The following is an 18,245-nucleotide window of genomic DNA, read 5'->3' as shown; positions in this document are numbered from 1 at the left end:
GAAGTTGCCCCTGAATCCGTCGCGGGACCGCCAACTCACGACAGGCCAAGGCCCCACCCTGCTGCTGGGCCGGACGGGCAGCCAGCGCCCAGGGATCTTCGGGATCCGCATCGGTGAGGACGTCTTCGGGCAGCTGCCCCAGGTAGGCCCGCCCTATCGGGTGGCTAGGCCTTGAGCAGCTGCTGGCGGGGTAATGGGCGGGCCCGCTCTCTCCTCACTCCCGGGGCCGTCAGGCGGCCAGCGATGATGCTGGGGGCTGCTCCACTCGCAGCTCCTGCAGCAGCTGGTGGGTGAACGGCGGCAGCTGCGGTCTCTCAGCCCTGGTGGTTGGCTCCGCGAGGGTCATGCAGGAGAGCTTGACAGCCGTCACACGAGGCCTGGACCGCGTCCATTGACCCGGGCGGCCTGCGGCATACCTTAGGGTAGGGCCGGGTTGGCGGCAGCGTCGTTCTGCAGGGCTGGGTAGTCGGCTGCAGACATCAGGTCTCCCGAGGCTGTGTGCGTCGGGAGAAATCCAAAATTCCAATTTGGATCGTCGGGGTCACCAATGTAGCGGCACCAAACGTGGTGAATAAACAGTTGCTTTATTCAGGTGTTACATGCACGTTTGGTCCATTAACACAATTGTCATTGCTGCTGTAGCTGAGCGAGGGTGTTGTCTCGAGCTCAGCTACCTGTTGACTCGGGTAATTTCAAGGTGAGATATGCTTATGTGGCAGGACACTCCCCTTAACCCATGACATCACGTGACAGCCTACGTAACCACTGATGAGGGTTCTACCCTAAGTGGTCTGTCTATAAGCTGACACCACAACGTACATATGAGCTTTCTTCAGTACACTTTTAAAAACATCCCTCTTGGCAGATGTTCCTTTCCCCTCAAATAACCTGCTCCTATCAACTTGAGCGAGACCTTCTCTCATACCCTCAAAGGTGGCCTTACCCCAGTTGAGCATTTTAACACGTGGACCCTCTCTGTCCCGATCCATAAACTATCTTAAACCTCATCAAACTGTGGTCACTGGTCCTAAAAGGCTCCTCCACACACACGTCATTAACTTGTCCTTCCCAATTTCCCCAATACTAGATCCAGCGTTACCCTCTCACGTGTGGGGGCCTCCACATACTGTTTAAAAAAAACTCTCCTGAACACGTTTGAGGAATTGCATCCCATCTAAACCCTTCACGCTATGATTTTCCCAGTCCACATTGGGAAAGTTAAAATCCTCGACCACAACAAACTTATTTGACCTGCAGCTGTCTGCAATATCCCGGCACATTTGCTCTTCTAATTCCCGTTGACTATTTGGGGGTCTGTAGAAACCCCCAACAAGGGGATCATCCCTTTCTTGTCCCTCAGCTCCACCCATACTGCCTCACTAGACGAACCGTCCGTAATGTCACCTCTGAACACAGCCGTGACATCCTCCTTAACCAACAATGCAACCCCCCTCCTCTTTTTCCCTCACCCCTGTCTCTCCTGAAGCTTCTGTACCCACATTGAAACTTATCGAATAGTGAAAGGTTTGGATGTGGAGAGGATGGTTCCACTAGTGGTAGAGTCTAGGACTTGAGGTCATAGCCTCAAAATTAAAGGGTGTTCCATTACGAAGGAGATGAGGAGGAATTTCTTTAGTCAGAGGGTGGTGAATCTGTGGAATTCTTTGCCACAGAATGCTGTGGAGGCCAAGTCAATGGATATTTTTAAGGCAGAGATTATTGAATGGCAGAGTAGGGGCGGTCACGGTGGCGCAGCGGTAGAGTTGCTGCCTTACAGTGAATGCAGCGCCGGAGACCCGGGTTCGATCCCGACTACGGTTGCTGTCTGTACCGAGTTTGTACATTCTCCCCGTGACCTGCGTGTGTTTTCTCCAAGAACTTCGGATTCCTCCCACATTCCAAGGATGTACAGGTTTGTAGATTAATTGGCTTGGTAAATGTAAAAATTGTCCTTAGTGTGTGTAGGATTGTGTTAATGTGCGGGGATCGCTGGTCGGCGCGGACCCGGTGGGCCGGTTTCCGCGCTGTACTCTAAACTAAAAATCTAGACTTGATGGGCCAAATGGCCTAATTCTGCTCCTATCACTAATGACCTTACAGATGTGCCGTAGAAAGCATTTTATCGGCATGCATCACGGCTTGGTTTGGGGACAGCTCTATTCAAGACCACAGGAAATTGCAGAGGATTGTGGACAAACCAACCTCCCTTTCATTGATTCTATTTATACTTCACACTGCCTCGGCAAGGCCAGCAACATAATCAAGGACGAGTCACTCCCTCTCCCCTCTCGCATCTAGGTATTCACAGTGGTCAGATACATGAAAGGGAATAACATTTAGTGCAAAGTAAAGCTAGTAAGGTCTGCTCAAAGGTAGTCCAAGGGTCACCAATGAGATAGATAGTAGTTCCGCACTGCTCTCTCGTTGTGGTAGGATGGTTCAGTTGCCTGATAACAGCTGGGAAGAAACAGTCTCTCAATCTGGAGGTGTGCGTTTTCACACTTCTATACCTTTTGCCCGATGGGAGAGGGGAGAAGAGGGAGTGGCCATGGTGAGATTCACCCTTGATTATGCTGCTGGCCTTGCCGAGGCAGCGTGAAGTATAAATGGAGTCAATGGAAAGATGGAGGCGCAGATAATCACAGAGAAAACACACTTGGCTGTGGTAGCGGATCCGGGTTAAAACATAGTCATAGAGCAGGAGGAATCACAGAGGGGAAAGAAGTGAGAGAGGATGTTGCAAACCTCCGGAGAAAGTCCATGCTTTGGCTGAAGAAGGGTTTCGACCCGAAACATCACCTACACATTCTCTCTAGAGATGCTGCCTAGCCCACTGAATTACTCCAGCTTTTTGTGTCTATCTTCACTTTAACTTCTGGGTCGACAGGTTTGCCTTATCACCAGCAGCTAAAGAAATTTGATCTTCTTCTTTTGAGTTTAAAAGAACGAGGGCTTATCTCATCAAAGATGTTAGCTGGCATTTCAGGGTAGATATCAAAATATGTAAGCTAGCTATCGCTCAAGGGGATAGAGTTACAAACTTAGGGGGCAGTCATTGAAAATTGAGATGCTCAGGAACTTTGTACAGGGCTGCCAACTCTCACGCTTTGAGCATGACACTCACGCATTTCAGCCAATTTTCACGCCCTCACGCTGAAGACAGAAATCTCACGCTGACAGGCTGTCTTCGGTCCATGCACAGCAAAGATCCTATAGCGGAGCTGTATAGCGGAGCCTGTATAGTGGAGCTGTAGGATCTTTGCTGCACAGTTTGTCTCTTTGCTCCACATGACAGCGATCTGCAGGGATTGGGGAAGCGCGTCGGTCCCGGGCAGCGGGTGTCAGCGCTTTTGTGCGCCGTCTGCGAGCGCTGCATTTCCAGCTGCCACGGCAACCTCGCTCCCTCCCTCCCTCCCTCCTGCCCTTCAAATCACACGGCAGCGCCAGCGCCGCCAATCCACGCTACACCGTGCCCGCTAGACTCCCCATTGGGTGGCCGGGGAGAGAGAGGGAGGGGGGAAAGAGAGAGAAAGAAAGAAAAAAAGGGAGGGATGCAGGCAAAGAGAGACAGGGGAGGGATTGAAGGAAGGGAAGGAGAAAGGGGAGAAAGAGGAAGCGTGAGGAAAAAGAGGGAGGGGGAGGAAAGAGGGAGGGATGGGGGGGAGGAAGGAGAGGGATGGGGAGGGTGGAAAGGTAAAGTCTAGATGTGTGTGTCTGTGTCCCTGTGTGTGTCTGTGTGTGTGTGTGTGCGTGTCTCTGTGTGTCTCCCTGTGTGTGTGTGTGTGTGTGTGTGTGTGTGTGTCTCCCGTGTGTGTGTCTGTCTGTGTGTGTGTGTGTGTGTGTCTGTCTGTCTGTGTCTGTGTGTGTGTGTGTGTGTCTGTCTGTGTGTGTGTGTGTGTGTGTTTGTGTGTGTGTGTGTGTGTGTGTGTGTGTGTGTGTGTGTGTGTGTGTGTGTCTGTGTGTGTGTGTGTGTGTGTGTGTGTGTGTGTGTGTGTGTGTGTGTGTGTGTGTGTGTGTGTGTGTGTGTGTGTGTCTACCTGTGCATCTGTTGTCACATCCTGGCCTTAGACAGGGCTGCCAACTCGCACGCTTTGAGCGTGAGAGTCACGCATTTCAGCCAATTCTCACGCTGATGACAGAATTCTCACGCTGTCTTCAGTCCCTGCATGGTTTGTCTTTTTGCGCCACATCACAGCGATCTGTGCGGTCTGGGGAGGTGCATCAGTTGGCGGCTGTGAGTGACGTTGCATCTCTTCTCTTCTTTCTTGGTTGGATGTACAGCCGCCGACAACATGAAGCAGCCGGAGATAGAACTAACCAGGTGAATCGGTTGTAAAACATGGGGAGGACCACAATGAGGCCAAACATCTAGGACAGGGTTCGGCAACCTACGGCACACGGGCTTAATCCGACCCGTAACCCGAAAAACCACGGGTTTTTTCAATTTATTTTCGCAGGGTCGGGGCAGGCGAGCCGACCTGAGAACTGCAGCCAGTCCCTGGGACGCGAGCTGATCTGGGAACGGCAGCCAGTCCCTGGGCATGCAGAATGCCAACTTGATCATTACGGACAAATTGGGCCAGCCACGTACATGTTGTATAACTCTGACTCTATGAAGATCTGAATGGGCTTAGAATGACCATTTAAGCAAAATTGCCCCCACTTTCCCTATTTTGATTCTTGAGATTAATATCCCTTTGCTCTGTTAACAGCGTTAAAGTAATTATGAGGTCGAGTCAGGAAAGGGAACATGTTATTTCTTTTTAGTTTGCTTTAATTTGTTAGTTGATTGTTTGTTGAGTGCCATCATTTCTGAAATGGTCTTAAAGTAATTTAACTGTTATAAAGCAGTAATAAGTGATTTTTGTCCAAACAATTGGAACTTGCATAAAATGTTTGCACTATTAGCAGGACTGCCAACTCTCACGCATTGAGCGTGAGACTCGCGCATTTCACAAAATTCTCACGCTCTCACGCTGATCACAATATTTCTCACGCTCAAATATCTGCGGGTGCTGAAAGTTCAAAATAAAGCAAAAAATCTTTTAGAGGCGAGTAAAAACCATGAGGGGAATATCAGGTGAATGCATAGTCTTTTTCCCAGGATATGTGATTCAAGCACTAGAGGGGATTGGTTTAAAGCAGGGCTATCAAACTACCAGCACCAACCCCCCTCCCCCTTCCTCCCTGAGGCACGGCACACACCTCCCACCCTCACCTCCAGCGGCTCTATGTCCGTCGACCGCTCTGTCCACACCCCATGGAGTTTTAACCCCGGCCCGGAGCCAGGAGCTGACCGGGTGAGTGGGGGTATTGGTGCTGCCTCTGTAGCCTACTATGGGAGGGGGAAACACACCCTCCCACACCCTCCCTCGCAATTTTTCACTCTCAACTCTCACCCAATGTTGGCAGCCCTGTTTGTATCACAATGGGTGGTGAATCTCTGAAATTCTCAACCCCAGGAAGTAGTTAAAGAGGAATCAGATACATTTTTGACAGTTCAATGGTGTTTTTGACAGTTTCGACTGGTACAATGGAGGGAATGAGATTTGACAGGATCAGCGATGGTGATATTGAACGGTGGATCAGGCTGCAGGGGCCGAGTGGCCAGCTCCTGTTATTATGATTCCTTCCAGCCAGAGAAGGACTATAACCATATAACCATATAACAATTACAGCACGGAAACAGGCCATCTCGGCCCTACAAGTCCGTGCTGAACAACTTTTTTCCCTTAGTCCCACCTGCCTGCACTCATACCATAACCCTCCATTCCCTTCTCATCCATATAACTATCCAATTTATTTTTAAATGATCCCAACGAACCTGCCTCCACCACTTCAACTGGAAGCTCATTCTACACTGCTACCACTCTCTGAGTAAAGAAGTTCCCCCTCATATTACCCCTAAACTTCTGTCCCTTAATTCTGAAGTCATGTCCTCTTGTTTGAATCTTCCCTATTCTCAAAGGGAAAAGCTGGTCCACATCAACTCTGTCTATCCCTCTCATCATTTTAAAGACCTCTATCAAGTCCCCCCCTTAACCTTCTGCGCTCCAGAGAATAAAGACCTAACTTATTCAACCTTTCTCTGTAACTTAGTTGTTTAAACCCAGGCAACATTCTAGTAAATCTCCTCTGTACTCTCTCTATTTTGTTGACATCCTTCCTATAATTGGGCGACCAAAATTGTACACCATACTCCAGATTTGGTCTCACCAATGCCTTGTACAATTTTAACATTACATCCCAGCTTCTATACTCAATGCTCTGATTTATAAAGGCTAGCATACCAAAATCTTTCTTTACCACCCTATCTATATGAGATTCCACCTTCAAGGAACTATGCACAGTTATTCCCAGATCCCTCTGTTCAACTGTATTCTTCAATTCCCTACCATTTACCATGTACGTCCTATTTTGATTTGTCCTGCCAAGGTGTAGCACCTCATATTTATCAGCATTAAACTCCATCTGCCATCTTTCAGCCCATTCTTCCAAATGGCCTAAATCACTCTGTAGACTTTGGAAATCCTCTTCATTATCCACAACACCCCCTATCTTGGTATCATCTGCATACTTACTAATCCAATTCACCACACCTTCATCCAGATCATTGATGTACATGACAAACAACAAAGGACCCAACACCGATCCCTGAGGCACCCCACTAGTCACCTGCCTCCAACCCGACAAACAACCATCCACCATTATCCTCTGGCTTCTCCCATTCAGCCACTGTTGAATCCATCTTGCTACTCCTGCATTTATACCTAACAGTTGAACCTTCTTAACCAACCTTCCATGAAGCAAAGGCCTTACTAAAGTCCATATAGACAACATCCACTGCTTTACCCTCGTCAATTTCCCTAGTAACCTCTTCAAAAACTTCAAGAAGATTAGTCAAACATGACCTTCCAGGCACAAATCCATGTTGACTGTTCCTAATCAGACCCTGTTTATCCAGATGCTTATATATATTATCTGTAAGTATCTTTTCCATTAATTTGCCCACCACTGAATTCAAACTAACAGGCCTATAATTGCTAGGTTTATTCTTAGAACCTTTTTTTTTTTTTGGACTGTTGATTAAGGAATACACATTACCGGATAAACTCTTGGCCTGTTACTATCTGGATTTGGAAGCAACCAGTGCAAGGTCGTTTCAGAGAAAGTAGAGAAACCAAATGGAATCGAAATACTCTAGTTAAATGCAAAACTATTGTTAACATTTGACAACCTCAAGAACTTAGTTACACATGCTCAAACGTACAGTACCAAACACAAAACTTGAATACTCTCATAAACATAGGCCAGTGAGAATCTCTGCTCCACTGCGGGCAATTTAAAAACGTGCTTTCTGCCAAATTTCCAGGAAAACAAAAATCTGTTGGACTAATGAAAAACATCACCCCGAGACAAAAATACTTCAACATCATAAGGTTTGTTAACAGTTTGCTGAAAAGCAGATGTCAAAATATTCCTGTTTCACTGCCAACTTGTGAATTTCCTTGTAAGAGATGACAATATAATCTTTGCCAGTCATGCTACTGAAAACACACAGTGTTCCCATCACAACTGACTCTGAAAAGTTTCCAAGTATAGACTGCAGATCACAGTACGATCCATTGAATGGACAGACCACGTTAAACCCACAGACATTGAGAAAGGTAAGGCATAAAAGGATCAAACTTTCTTTAAGAAACAATCTAACAAACAAGATGAAAAGCAACAAATGGCTTTCATGCATTCAAGACAACATGATCAGAGGGACAACATAGGAAGCAAAGAACACTTGATGTGGTATGGAGGACAGTGGTCACTCACCTGCAGGGAGTTGAGGATGACAAAGGTATAGGCCATGACGACAGAGAGGGGAACGAGTACTCCACAGAGCCACGTGAGTCCCAGAATGGGCAAGAGTACCAGCACTGCTTTCACTGCAGCCCTGCAACACAACACTGGCGTCAGAATGAAGCAAGTCACGCATGATCAAAACAAACCGCTGAGCTTGCTGCAGTCAACCCCATGTCAGAGTGACAGAAATAACCTACAGTCATACAGTCAGAAAGTGCTGGAGTAACTCAGCGAGTCAGGCAGCATCTCTCGGGGTTGTTCCCACAGTGCCGGAGTAACCTCCGTCAGAGATGCTGCCTGACTCGCTGAGTTACTCCGCCACTTTCTGTCTCTTTTTGTGAACCAGCATCTGTGTGTGTGTGCATGTGTGTGTGTGCCTCCTGTCATTGTGTGTGCTATGTTTCTGCTCTGGGTCTACAGTCTGGACAGTAGCCAAGGTGACTATGTGAAAGGGTAAACTAGCAAAATGGGAAATGGAAATAAAAATTGGACCATCCATATTTTTCTTAAAAATCTGTCAAATTATCAAGGGTTCTAAATAAAGAGCAATTTCGTTCAGACCATAAGGTCTGAATGACAATAAAGGAATTCAAATTCAATTCAATTCAATTCAAAGCTGGAATTCTTCCTGATGAATTATTTCCACGTTGCTTTGTGCTAACCGCTATGCTTCCAGCTTGTCTGTTTTACTTTTGCATTTTACGTAACTGTAAATAGACACAAAATCCTGTAGTAACTCAGCGGGACAGGCAGCATCTCTGGGTAGAAGTAATGGGTGACGTTTTGGGTCAGAGCCATAGTCACAGAGTGATACAGTGTGGAAACAGGCCCTTTGGCCTAACTTGCCCACACTGGCCAACATGTCCCAGATACACTAGTCCCACCTGCCCACCTTCGGCCCATATCCCTCCAAACCTGTCCTATTCATGTACGTTTCTTAAACAATGGGATAGTCCCAGCCTCAACTACCTCCTCTGGCTCCAAACACCCACCACCCTTTGTGTGAAAACCTTACCCTTCAGATTCCTATTAAATATTTTCCCCTTCACCAAAAACCTGTCCTCTGGTCCTCAATTCCCCAACTCTGGGCAAGAGACTCTGTGCATCTACGCAAACCATTCCTCTCATGATTTTATACACCTCTATAAAAACAGCCCCTCATCCTCCTGTGCTCCAAGGAATAGTCGCCTACTCAACCTCTCACTATAGCTCAGACCCTCTAGTCCTGGCAACATCCTTGTAAATCTTCCCTGCACCCGTTTCAGCTCAATAATATCTTGCCTATAACATGGTGCCCAAAACAAAATGCATATTCTAAATGCGGCCTCACCAACGTCATTACAACTACAACATGACCTCCCAACTTCTTTACTCAATATTCTGATTGATGAAGGCTAATGTGCCAAAAGCCTTTTTTGACCAAGAGTCCCTTCTTCAGACTGAGAGTGAGGGGAGAGGGAGACATCAAGATATGGGAGGGTAAGTTGTGAAAACGAGACATCAAAGGGACTTTTATATGTCAAGAAATGTTGATGGTTTCTGAAGGGAGATGCAATGCAATTGAACACCGCCCTCTAGAGGCCTGCTGCCCTCATGACTGCTGACCTGATCTGGTCGTAGGCTTGCTCCATGGGACTGCTGTTGACAGCAAGCATGCTCGCCCGCCGCTTGGCTGTGGTCATGGTGATCAGCACAACCCGCGTCAGCACAAATATGTTCACCTGCACAAAAGTAACATTCATCGTCTCAGTAGCCACACCAGGAGCAACAGGTGAACATGGCGATCGGCACATTAGGACATACAAACATAGAAAATAGGTGCAGGATTAGGCCATTTGGCCCTTTGAGCCAGCACCGCCATTCAATGTGATCATGGCTGATCATCCAGAATCAGTACCCCGTTCCTGCCTTCTCCCCATATCCCTTGATTCTGTCAGCCCAAAGAGCTTAATCTAACTCTCTCTTGAATACATCCAGTGGATTGGCCTCCACTACCTTCTGTGGCAGAGAATTCCACAGATTCACAACTCTCAGGCTGAAAAAGTTTTTCCTTATCTCAGTTCTAAATGGCTTATTTTTAAACTGTGACCCCAGGGGTTCTGGACTCCCCCAACATGGGGAATATTTTCCGTGCATCTAGCCTGTCCAATCCCTTAAAAAGTTTATATGTTTCTCTAACGTTATTATTATTATTGCACTATTATTGTTTGTTTTTGTGTATGTACATATGTGTGCGTGAATGCTGTGGAGTAACTCAGTGGGGCAGGCAGCATCTCTGGAGAGAAGGAATGGGTGATGTTTCAGGTCAAGACCCTTCATATATATATATATATATATATATATATATACACATATATATATATATATAATATATATACACACACACACAACACATATATACCATATATACAATAAAGGGCACGGAAACATCACCCATTCCTTCTCTCAGAGATGCCCTTCTAGTAACCGTGCCGAACACATACCCTTCTAGTCCGTGCCCATATAGTCCCCCCCCATACCATATACCTGCGCTCAGACCATAACCTTCCATTCCCTTCCCGTCCATATAACTATCCAATTTATTTTTAAATGATAAAAAAGAACCTGCCTCCACCACCTTCACTGGAAGCTCATTCAACACAGCCTCCACTCTCTGAGTAAAGAAGTTTCCCCTCATGTTACCCCTAAACTTCAGTCCCTTAATTCTCAAGTCATGTCCCCTTGTTTGAATCTTCCCTACTCTCAGTGGGAAAAGCTTTTCCACGTCAACTCTGTCTATCTCTCTCATCATTTTAAAAACCTCTATCAAGTCCCCCCTTAACCTTCTGCGTTCCAAAGAATAAAGCCCTAACTTGTTCAACCTTTCATATATACATACACATATATACACACACACTGAACTTTTTTTCCTCTCTCGTTTATTATACTGCTTACAGTGTACTATGTTTACATATTTCGTTGTGCTGCTGGAAGTAAGAATTTTATTATTCTCTCTGGGACAAATGACAATAAAACACTCTTGACTCTTTTCCATGGAGCACAGGCCAAGGATGACTTTGTAGAGGTACATGAGGGCCATAAATAACATGAATACAGTCTTTTTCCCCAGGGTAGGGGAACGCAATACTACAGGGTCTAAAGTTTAGAGTTTAGAGATACAGAGCGGAAACAGGCCCTCTGTCCACCAGGTCCGGGCCGACCAGCGATCCCCGCACACTAACATTATCCTACACCCACTAGGGACAATGTTTACATTTACACCAAGCCAATTACCCTACATACCTGCACGTCTTTGGAGTGTGGGAGGAAACCGAAGATCTCTGAGAAAACCCACGCAGGTCACGGGGAGAACGTACAAACGCCGTACAGACAGCGCCCGTAGTCTACCGCTTCACCAACGTGACGCCAAAATATAGGTTTAAGGTGAGAGGAAAACGATTTAAAGGTGACCCGAGGGGCAGCTTTTCACCACAGAGGGCGGTAGGTGTATGGAACGAGCTGCCAGAGGAAGTGGGAAATGCAGGTACAATTACTTGGGCGGCACGGTAGCACAGTGGTAGAGCTGCTGCCTTACAGCGCTAGAGACCTGGGTTTGATCCTGACTATGTGTGCTGTCTGCACGGAGTTTGTACATTCTCCCTGGGACCGCATGGGTTTTCTCCGAGATCTTCAATTGGTATAAAATGTAAATTGCCGCCAGTAGGTGTAGGATGGTGTTAGTGCGTGGGAATCGCTGGTCGGTGCGGATTTAGTGTGGTGGAGAAGCTGGTGTGGTCCTGAGATCCTGAGAGCGATGCCGTCTGGAGCTATGCTCCCTGGTAGGGCCACCCATGGCAGTAAGGTCAAGGGGGAGGTCCCTGACAAAGAGCAATCCAACCAAGACCTAAACGGTGGAACAGGCGGACGACGATGGCTGACCTTAGTGGAGCGTCACAACGGCTGGGAAGGCGGATGAAGGCTGCAGCAGAAAAGGGTCTCCAGTCGTCTTGGACTCCATGCCACTGGATCCTGACTCAGATCTGTCAAGGACCATGGGGTAGCTGGCTGTATATCAGTCTCCCCACATTAAACAAAGTCACGCACAGGCGTCCTCCATATAGGACAGTCATACTCATTTCGAGTGACCGTCGATGATGATTTCCGCATTGTATCTCTAAACTACACTAAACGGAACTTCTTGCACGGGTACATGGATAGGAAAGGTTTGGAGATATATGGGCCAGGGGTTGATTTGGCACCTGGATCGACATGGGGTGGAGTCAATGTTCCTGTGCTTAATAACTCGTTGACTCTCAGTAAACCCAAATATAATTTCAGGGCAACTTCTTCAAACTAACAGACATGAATCGCAAAATTAGTTGTGGTGTTTTAATGAATACACTTTTAAAAGACGAAATGGTTATTCAGCATGGAATCAGACCCTTTGGCCCAACTCATCCATGCCACGCAAGAAGCTCCATCTAAGATAGTCCCATTTGCCCTTGTTTGGCCAGCATCCCGTTATAGCTGGAGAGCTATAACGGGATCTATAGCTCTCGTTGCCTGTGGAAGGCATCACGCACATTAAAGGACTCATCTCATCCCCCACATCACTTGTTTGTCCTTCTGCCCTCAGGAAATTGTTACAGGTCCATCAAATCACACATCACAAGATTAACGAACAGTTCTACCCCAACACTACCCCAACAAAGGATTTGAGTATAGGAGCAGGGAGGTTCTATTGCAGTTGTACAGGGTCTTGGTGAGACCACACCTGGAGTATTGCGTACAGTTTTGGTCTCCAAATCTGAGGAAGGACATTATTGCCATAGAGGGAGTGCAGAGACGGTTCACCAGACTGATTCCTGGGATGTCAGGACTGTCTTATGAAGAAAGACTGGATAGACTTGGTTTATACTCTCTAGAATTTAGGAGATTGAGAGGGGATCTTATAGAAACGTACAAAATTCTTAAGGGGTTGGACAGGCTAGATGCAGGAAGATTGCTCCCGATGTTGGGGAAGTCCAGGACAAGGGGTCACAGCTTAAGGATAAGGGGGAAATCCTTTAAAACCGAGATGAGAAGAACTTTTTTCACACAGAGAGTGGTGAATCTCTGGAACTCACTGCCGCAGAGGGTAGTCGAGGCCAGTTCATTGGCTATATTTAAGAGGGAGTTAGATGTGGCCCTTGTGGCTAAGGGGATCAGAGGGTATGGAGAGAAGGCAGGTACGGGATACTGAGTTGGATGATCAGCCATGACCATATTGAATGGCGGTGCAGGCTCGAAGAGCCGAATGGCCTACTCCTGCACCTAATTTCTATGTTTCTAACACCATCACCACTCTGAACTGATCACACACCCCCCACAGCCAATATTTTGTACTGCCACAACACTATATTGCAATATTGAAATATTGCACATTATGACGGCATTTTCTTGCCGTTTTTGTATTCGTTATTATTTATCTGTTACGTTGGAGCTCCGTTCAGGCAGTGCGCCTGGAATTTTGTTGTATGTATTTACAATGACAATAAAGTGTATTCTTATTATTATTATTATTATTATTATTATTAAACCTTTCCTATCCATGTACCTGTCCAAATGCATTTGAAATATTGTTATAGTGCCTCTCTCAACCATCTTCTGTGGCAGCTCTTCCCATATCCCCAGGAATGATTGACCCTAACATCCTCCCGATCTCCTCTCCTCTCACCTTAACCCTATCCCCTCTAGTTTTATATCTGTGGAATTCTCTGCCACAGAAGGCAGTGGAGGCCAATTCACTGGATGTTTTCTAGAGGGAGTTAGATTTGTCTCTTAGAGCTAACGGAGGAACGGGAGGAGGAATGCTGGAGGAACTCAGCGGGTCAAGCAGCAACCTGTGATACACAAAATGTCAACTCACACCACTTGCTTCCTCTGTGTGACCTGCCCCGCTGAATTCCTCCAGCATTCTTTGGTTTGTTCTTGACAACACACCATGGTCACACCTTCACCAGGAATATACACACAAAAAGCTGGAGTAACTCAGCGGGTCAGACAGTATCTCTGGAGAAAAGGAATTAGAGATGTTTCCGGTCGAGACCCTTCTTCAGACTGAGAGTCAGGGGAAAAGGGAAACGAGAGATATAAGTGGTGATATAGAGAGATGTAGAACAAATGAATGAAAATTATGCAAAACAAGTGCCAATGATAATGGAAACAGGCCATTTTTAGCTGTCGGCTAGGTGAAAATGAGTTACCGACAATGAGACTCAACAAGACAACTCTAAAGCTAGTACGAATTGGGTGGGGGAGAAAACAGAGAGAGAGGGAATGCAAGGGTTACGAAGTTAGATAAATCAATATTCATGCCCCTGGGTTGTGTGCTGCCCAAGTGAAATATGAGGTGCTGTTCCCCTCACCAGGAAGGTTGGATGAAACAAACCAAAGGAGCATTGCAAATCCCAACACATAACTATTCATGGTGCACTGTACTCTCTAGGTTTTGAAGTCACTTGATGAGCCTTACCATGATGATGAAGATAACTGGCCCAACAAAGGCCCAGATGACTCCATTGTGGACGTTGAGCCAGCAGTAGCGATCGGCGATGTACTTGTCATGTGCCGCTGCCAGTGTGATGGTCACTATTAGAACCGGAATACCTGCAATCAAAGCGCAAACCCTCGTCTTCAATAATGGCATGAGCACGTTCTAAAGATTAATGTCAACCAGTGGATTGTCATGAGACAATGGTAACAGTCCTTCCATAATCTAGGGTACTGTTTGATTTACCTCTACCCCATTGTGAACATTGGACTGTCTAAGGGACTGATGCAAGAAGTTGGACAAGCTAGGACAGGCTTAGTCGCCGTGGGAAAGCTCAGAAGATCAAAAGGTCATAAGTGATAGAAGCAGAAACTTAGAAACATAGAAATTAGGTGCAGGAGTAGGCCATTCGGCCCTTCGAGCCTGCACCGCCATTCAACATGATCATGGCTGATCATCCAACTCAGTATCCCGTACCTGCCTTCGCTCCATACCCTCTGATCCCCTTGGCCACAAGGGCCACATCTAACTCCCTCTTAAATATAGCGATGAGGCCATTCGGTACATCAAGTCTACTCCGCCATGCAATCATGGCTGATGTATCTCTCGCTCCTAGCCCCATTGCCCTGGCTTCTCCTCAGAACATCTGACAAGAATCTATCTATCTCTTCCGTAAATATATCCACTGATTTTGCCTCCACACCCTTCTGTGGCAAAGAATTCCACAGATTCACCACCCTCTGACTAAAGAAATCCCTCCTCATCTCCATCCTTTAATTCTGAGGCTATGATCTCTGGTCCTAGATTCTCCCACTGGTGAAAACATCCTCTACACATCCACTCTATTCAAGCCTTTCGCTATTCTGTACGTTTCAATGAGGTCCCCCTCATTCTTGGGACAAAGAGCCCATTTCCATGCTGTATCACATGCTAAATTGCTGAGAACTATATTCAGTATCTTCGCCTTTCGTATTGAGTTTGAACTGATTGCATGTATGTATGGTACATCTGATCTGTTTAGACAGCATTAAAAAAAGCTTCTCACTGCACTTCGGGACACGTGACAAAAACCTGAACCTAGCATACTGTGTAATTTTACCTATAAATTCTGTACCTTCCCTACATGTTAATGAACATAACATGATTACCCACAGTTTATTAGGTATAAGCGCACAACAAAAAAGATCAGACACATTCAGGTTACCTTTACCATGGATTTGATGCAAGTCTATGCACTGTATATGGCTCGATTGTAATCATGTATTATCTTTCTGCTGACACGCAACAAAAGCTTTTCACAGTACCTCGCTACACATGACAATAATAAACTAAACTAAGTCTGTGTCCAAATTTCCTTCTCATATATTCAGCGATGGCAGGATAGTGTATCGTTCATTTCATTTACTGAAGGAGTTTTAGGAACTTGGACTTGGTTATATCTCATAGTCATACAACACAACACAGATTCCTTTGGTCCACTAGGCCCATGCCTACCTATGCTGATCTGCTTTGCCTACTTTTACCCCATATCCCACTATGCCTTTCCTCTTGGATGTCTTTCCAATGTTGCAATTGTATCTTCTTCCACCTACCTCCTCTGGGGCAACTCCTTGGGGATATCACAATCCTCTGGGTGGAAACTCACCCCTCAGATCTCCTCTACTCCTCACATTAAGCAGTTTCTTCCCAGCTGTTATCAGGCAACTGAATCATCCCACCACAACCAGAGAACAGTGCTGAACTACTATCTACCTCACTGGTGACCCTTGGACTATCCTTGATCAGACTTTATCTTGCACTAAATATTATTCCCTTGTCATGTATCTGTACACTGGCTCGATTGTAATCATGTATTGTCTTTCTGCTGACTGGTTAGCACGCAACAAAAGCTTTACACTGTACCTTGGTACATGTGACAAGAAACTAAACTGAAGCTGAAACTTCTGCTCTGGAGGACCAGACACCCCTGTCTTCCCCGTACCCCATGTAGCTTTGTGACAGTCAATGGGGATCACATTTCTCCGAAAACTCTTGGAAATCTCTCGCAACATCAACACTGAACAACTAAATTGAATGCAACCCAGTTGGAGAGAGGATTTAAGTATCCATCCTCATCCTCAAGTTTTGACTCATTCTCAATCAGATAATATACAGTCTTCTCTTCGGAAAATGTAATTCGTACAAATTGGCCTGTTCTTCATCAGTATAGATTCCATATCTCCATTAAACCCGGCATCCAGTTTCAACAGCAACCTCAGGAAGTGCAACACTTCCTTGTTCACACAGACGGTGGTGGGTGTATGGAACAAGCTGCCAGAGGAGGTAGTTGAGGCTGGGACTATCCAATCGTTGAAGAGACAGTTAGACAGGTACATGGATAGGACAGGTTTGAAGGTTATGGGACTAGGGTAGCTGGGACATTGTTGGCCAGTGTGGGCGAGTTGGGCCGAAGGGCCTGTTTCCACACTGTATAAATCTATGACTCTATGTCCCCACCTTCTCCTCCCCCCACCCCCCCACAAACATACAGGCAGCCAAACAGTGATCCACTTCCACCTCATGAGATTTTGTGTTCACACTGTGTTCCCTTCTACAAATGCCAATTAACTAATTGTTTTGTGGAGTACCTGTATTCCATTCCAGAGAGTGCCCTCCTGTTTTGTGCCATTTTAATTCATCATGCCAGGCCCACTCTAGTCTGTCTCCGTCCCAGCCCTGTGTCAGTGAGTTATAGACACAGACACATAGAAAATGGGTGCAGGAGTAGGCAATCGGCCCTTCCACCCAGCACCGCCATTCAATATGATCATGGCCTATCATCCATAATCAGTACCCCGTTCCTGCTTTCTCCCCACATCCCTTGATTTCGTTAGCCATAAGAGCTAAATCTAACTCTCTCTTGAATACATCCAGTCAATTGGCCTCCACTATCTGCTATTGCAGATTCACAACTCTCTGGGTGATTTAAAAAAAATAAAAATATCAACTGCAATGCACAATTCACATTTTGAACAATCCAGTGTAATGGGTGGAAAGTGTATAAAACCATGAGAGGAATAGAGTCTTTTGCCCAGAGTAGGTGAATCGAGGACCAGAGGACACAGGTTTAAGGTGAAGGGGAAAAGATTTAATAGGATTTTGAGGGGTAACTTTTTCCACACAAAGGGTGTGGTGGGTGTAAGGAACAAGCTGCCAGAGGTGGTAGATGAGGCAGGAATTATCCAAACGTTTAAGAAAGGTACATGGATAGGACATGTTTGGATGTTTGGAGGGCCGCCAAGGAATGCAGGGGCGAGACATACTAAGGTACTGTGGTACACTGTGAAATCGACAGAAGGATGGAGGGTTGGGTGTTTATGCGTGCTATTTTCGTGATATTTATTTAGTGTAGCTTGGTTAGCTTTTAGAAATGTTTGAATGGTGTGTGGCTGACATTTTTAAATAATCATGTTACACACTGTATTCTATTTATTCTCTATGGCCAAATGCGCAGGTGGGACCAGTGTACTGTGGGCACTACACACTGTATTACTCTATGCCGCTTTGAGTAACCTACACCGTACATCTTTGAGTAACCTAAATGAAATAATAATATTTCATCCTCCGCTCTTCACTCAAGTTGACGGTGACGACTTTACTCCAGAGAAGCAGCCCTTCCACCATCATCCATGCAAATGCAGCCATGAAGAACAGATGCAGAAGAGCAGTGACTGCTGTACATGCAGTCTGGAAAAAGATGCAACTGATTAGGTTTCTCATTAAAGCAGAGGGGCTTTAGGATAGGAAACATGGAAGTGTAGGAATGGATGGAAATGGATCACGCACAGGCAAATGAGATCAGTTTAACTTGTTTGGCACAGACATAGTGGGCTGAAGGGGC

At 46.1% G+C, this 18,245-nt stretch overlaps 1 protein-coding gene across 1 annotated transcript in view; it reads right to left on the bottom strand.

Annotated features, from left to right (window-relative positions):
- LOC129700667 (adhesion G-protein coupled receptor D2) overlaps positions 1-18,245 on the bottom strand; it is a 311,685-nt gene that overhangs the window by 246,531 nt on the left and 46,909 nt on the right. Inside the window, exons 17-20 of the mRNA XM_055641248.1 lie at positions 17,954-18,091; positions 14,348-14,530; positions 9,460-9,575; positions 7,825-7,945 (exon numbers count right to left, since the gene is read on the bottom strand). Of these exons, the coding sequence (XP_055497223.1) occupies positions 7,825-7,945; positions 9,460-9,575; positions 14,348-14,530; positions 17,954-18,091 (558 nt within the window). The remainder of the gene's footprint in view (positions 1-7,824; positions 7,946-9,459; positions 9,576-14,347; positions 14,531-17,953; positions 18,092-18,245) is intronic.

The sequence above is a fragment of the Leucoraja erinacea genome, chromosome 10 (assembly GCF_028641065.1).
Source record: "Leucoraja erinacea ecotype New England chromosome 10, Leri_hhj_1, whole genome shotgun sequence".
NCBI classification, from domain to species: Eukaryota; Metazoa; Chordata; class Chondrichthyes; order Rajiformes; family Rajidae; genus Leucoraja; species Leucoraja erinaceus.
This window is presented reverse-complemented; position numbering and strand designations above follow the sequence as displayed.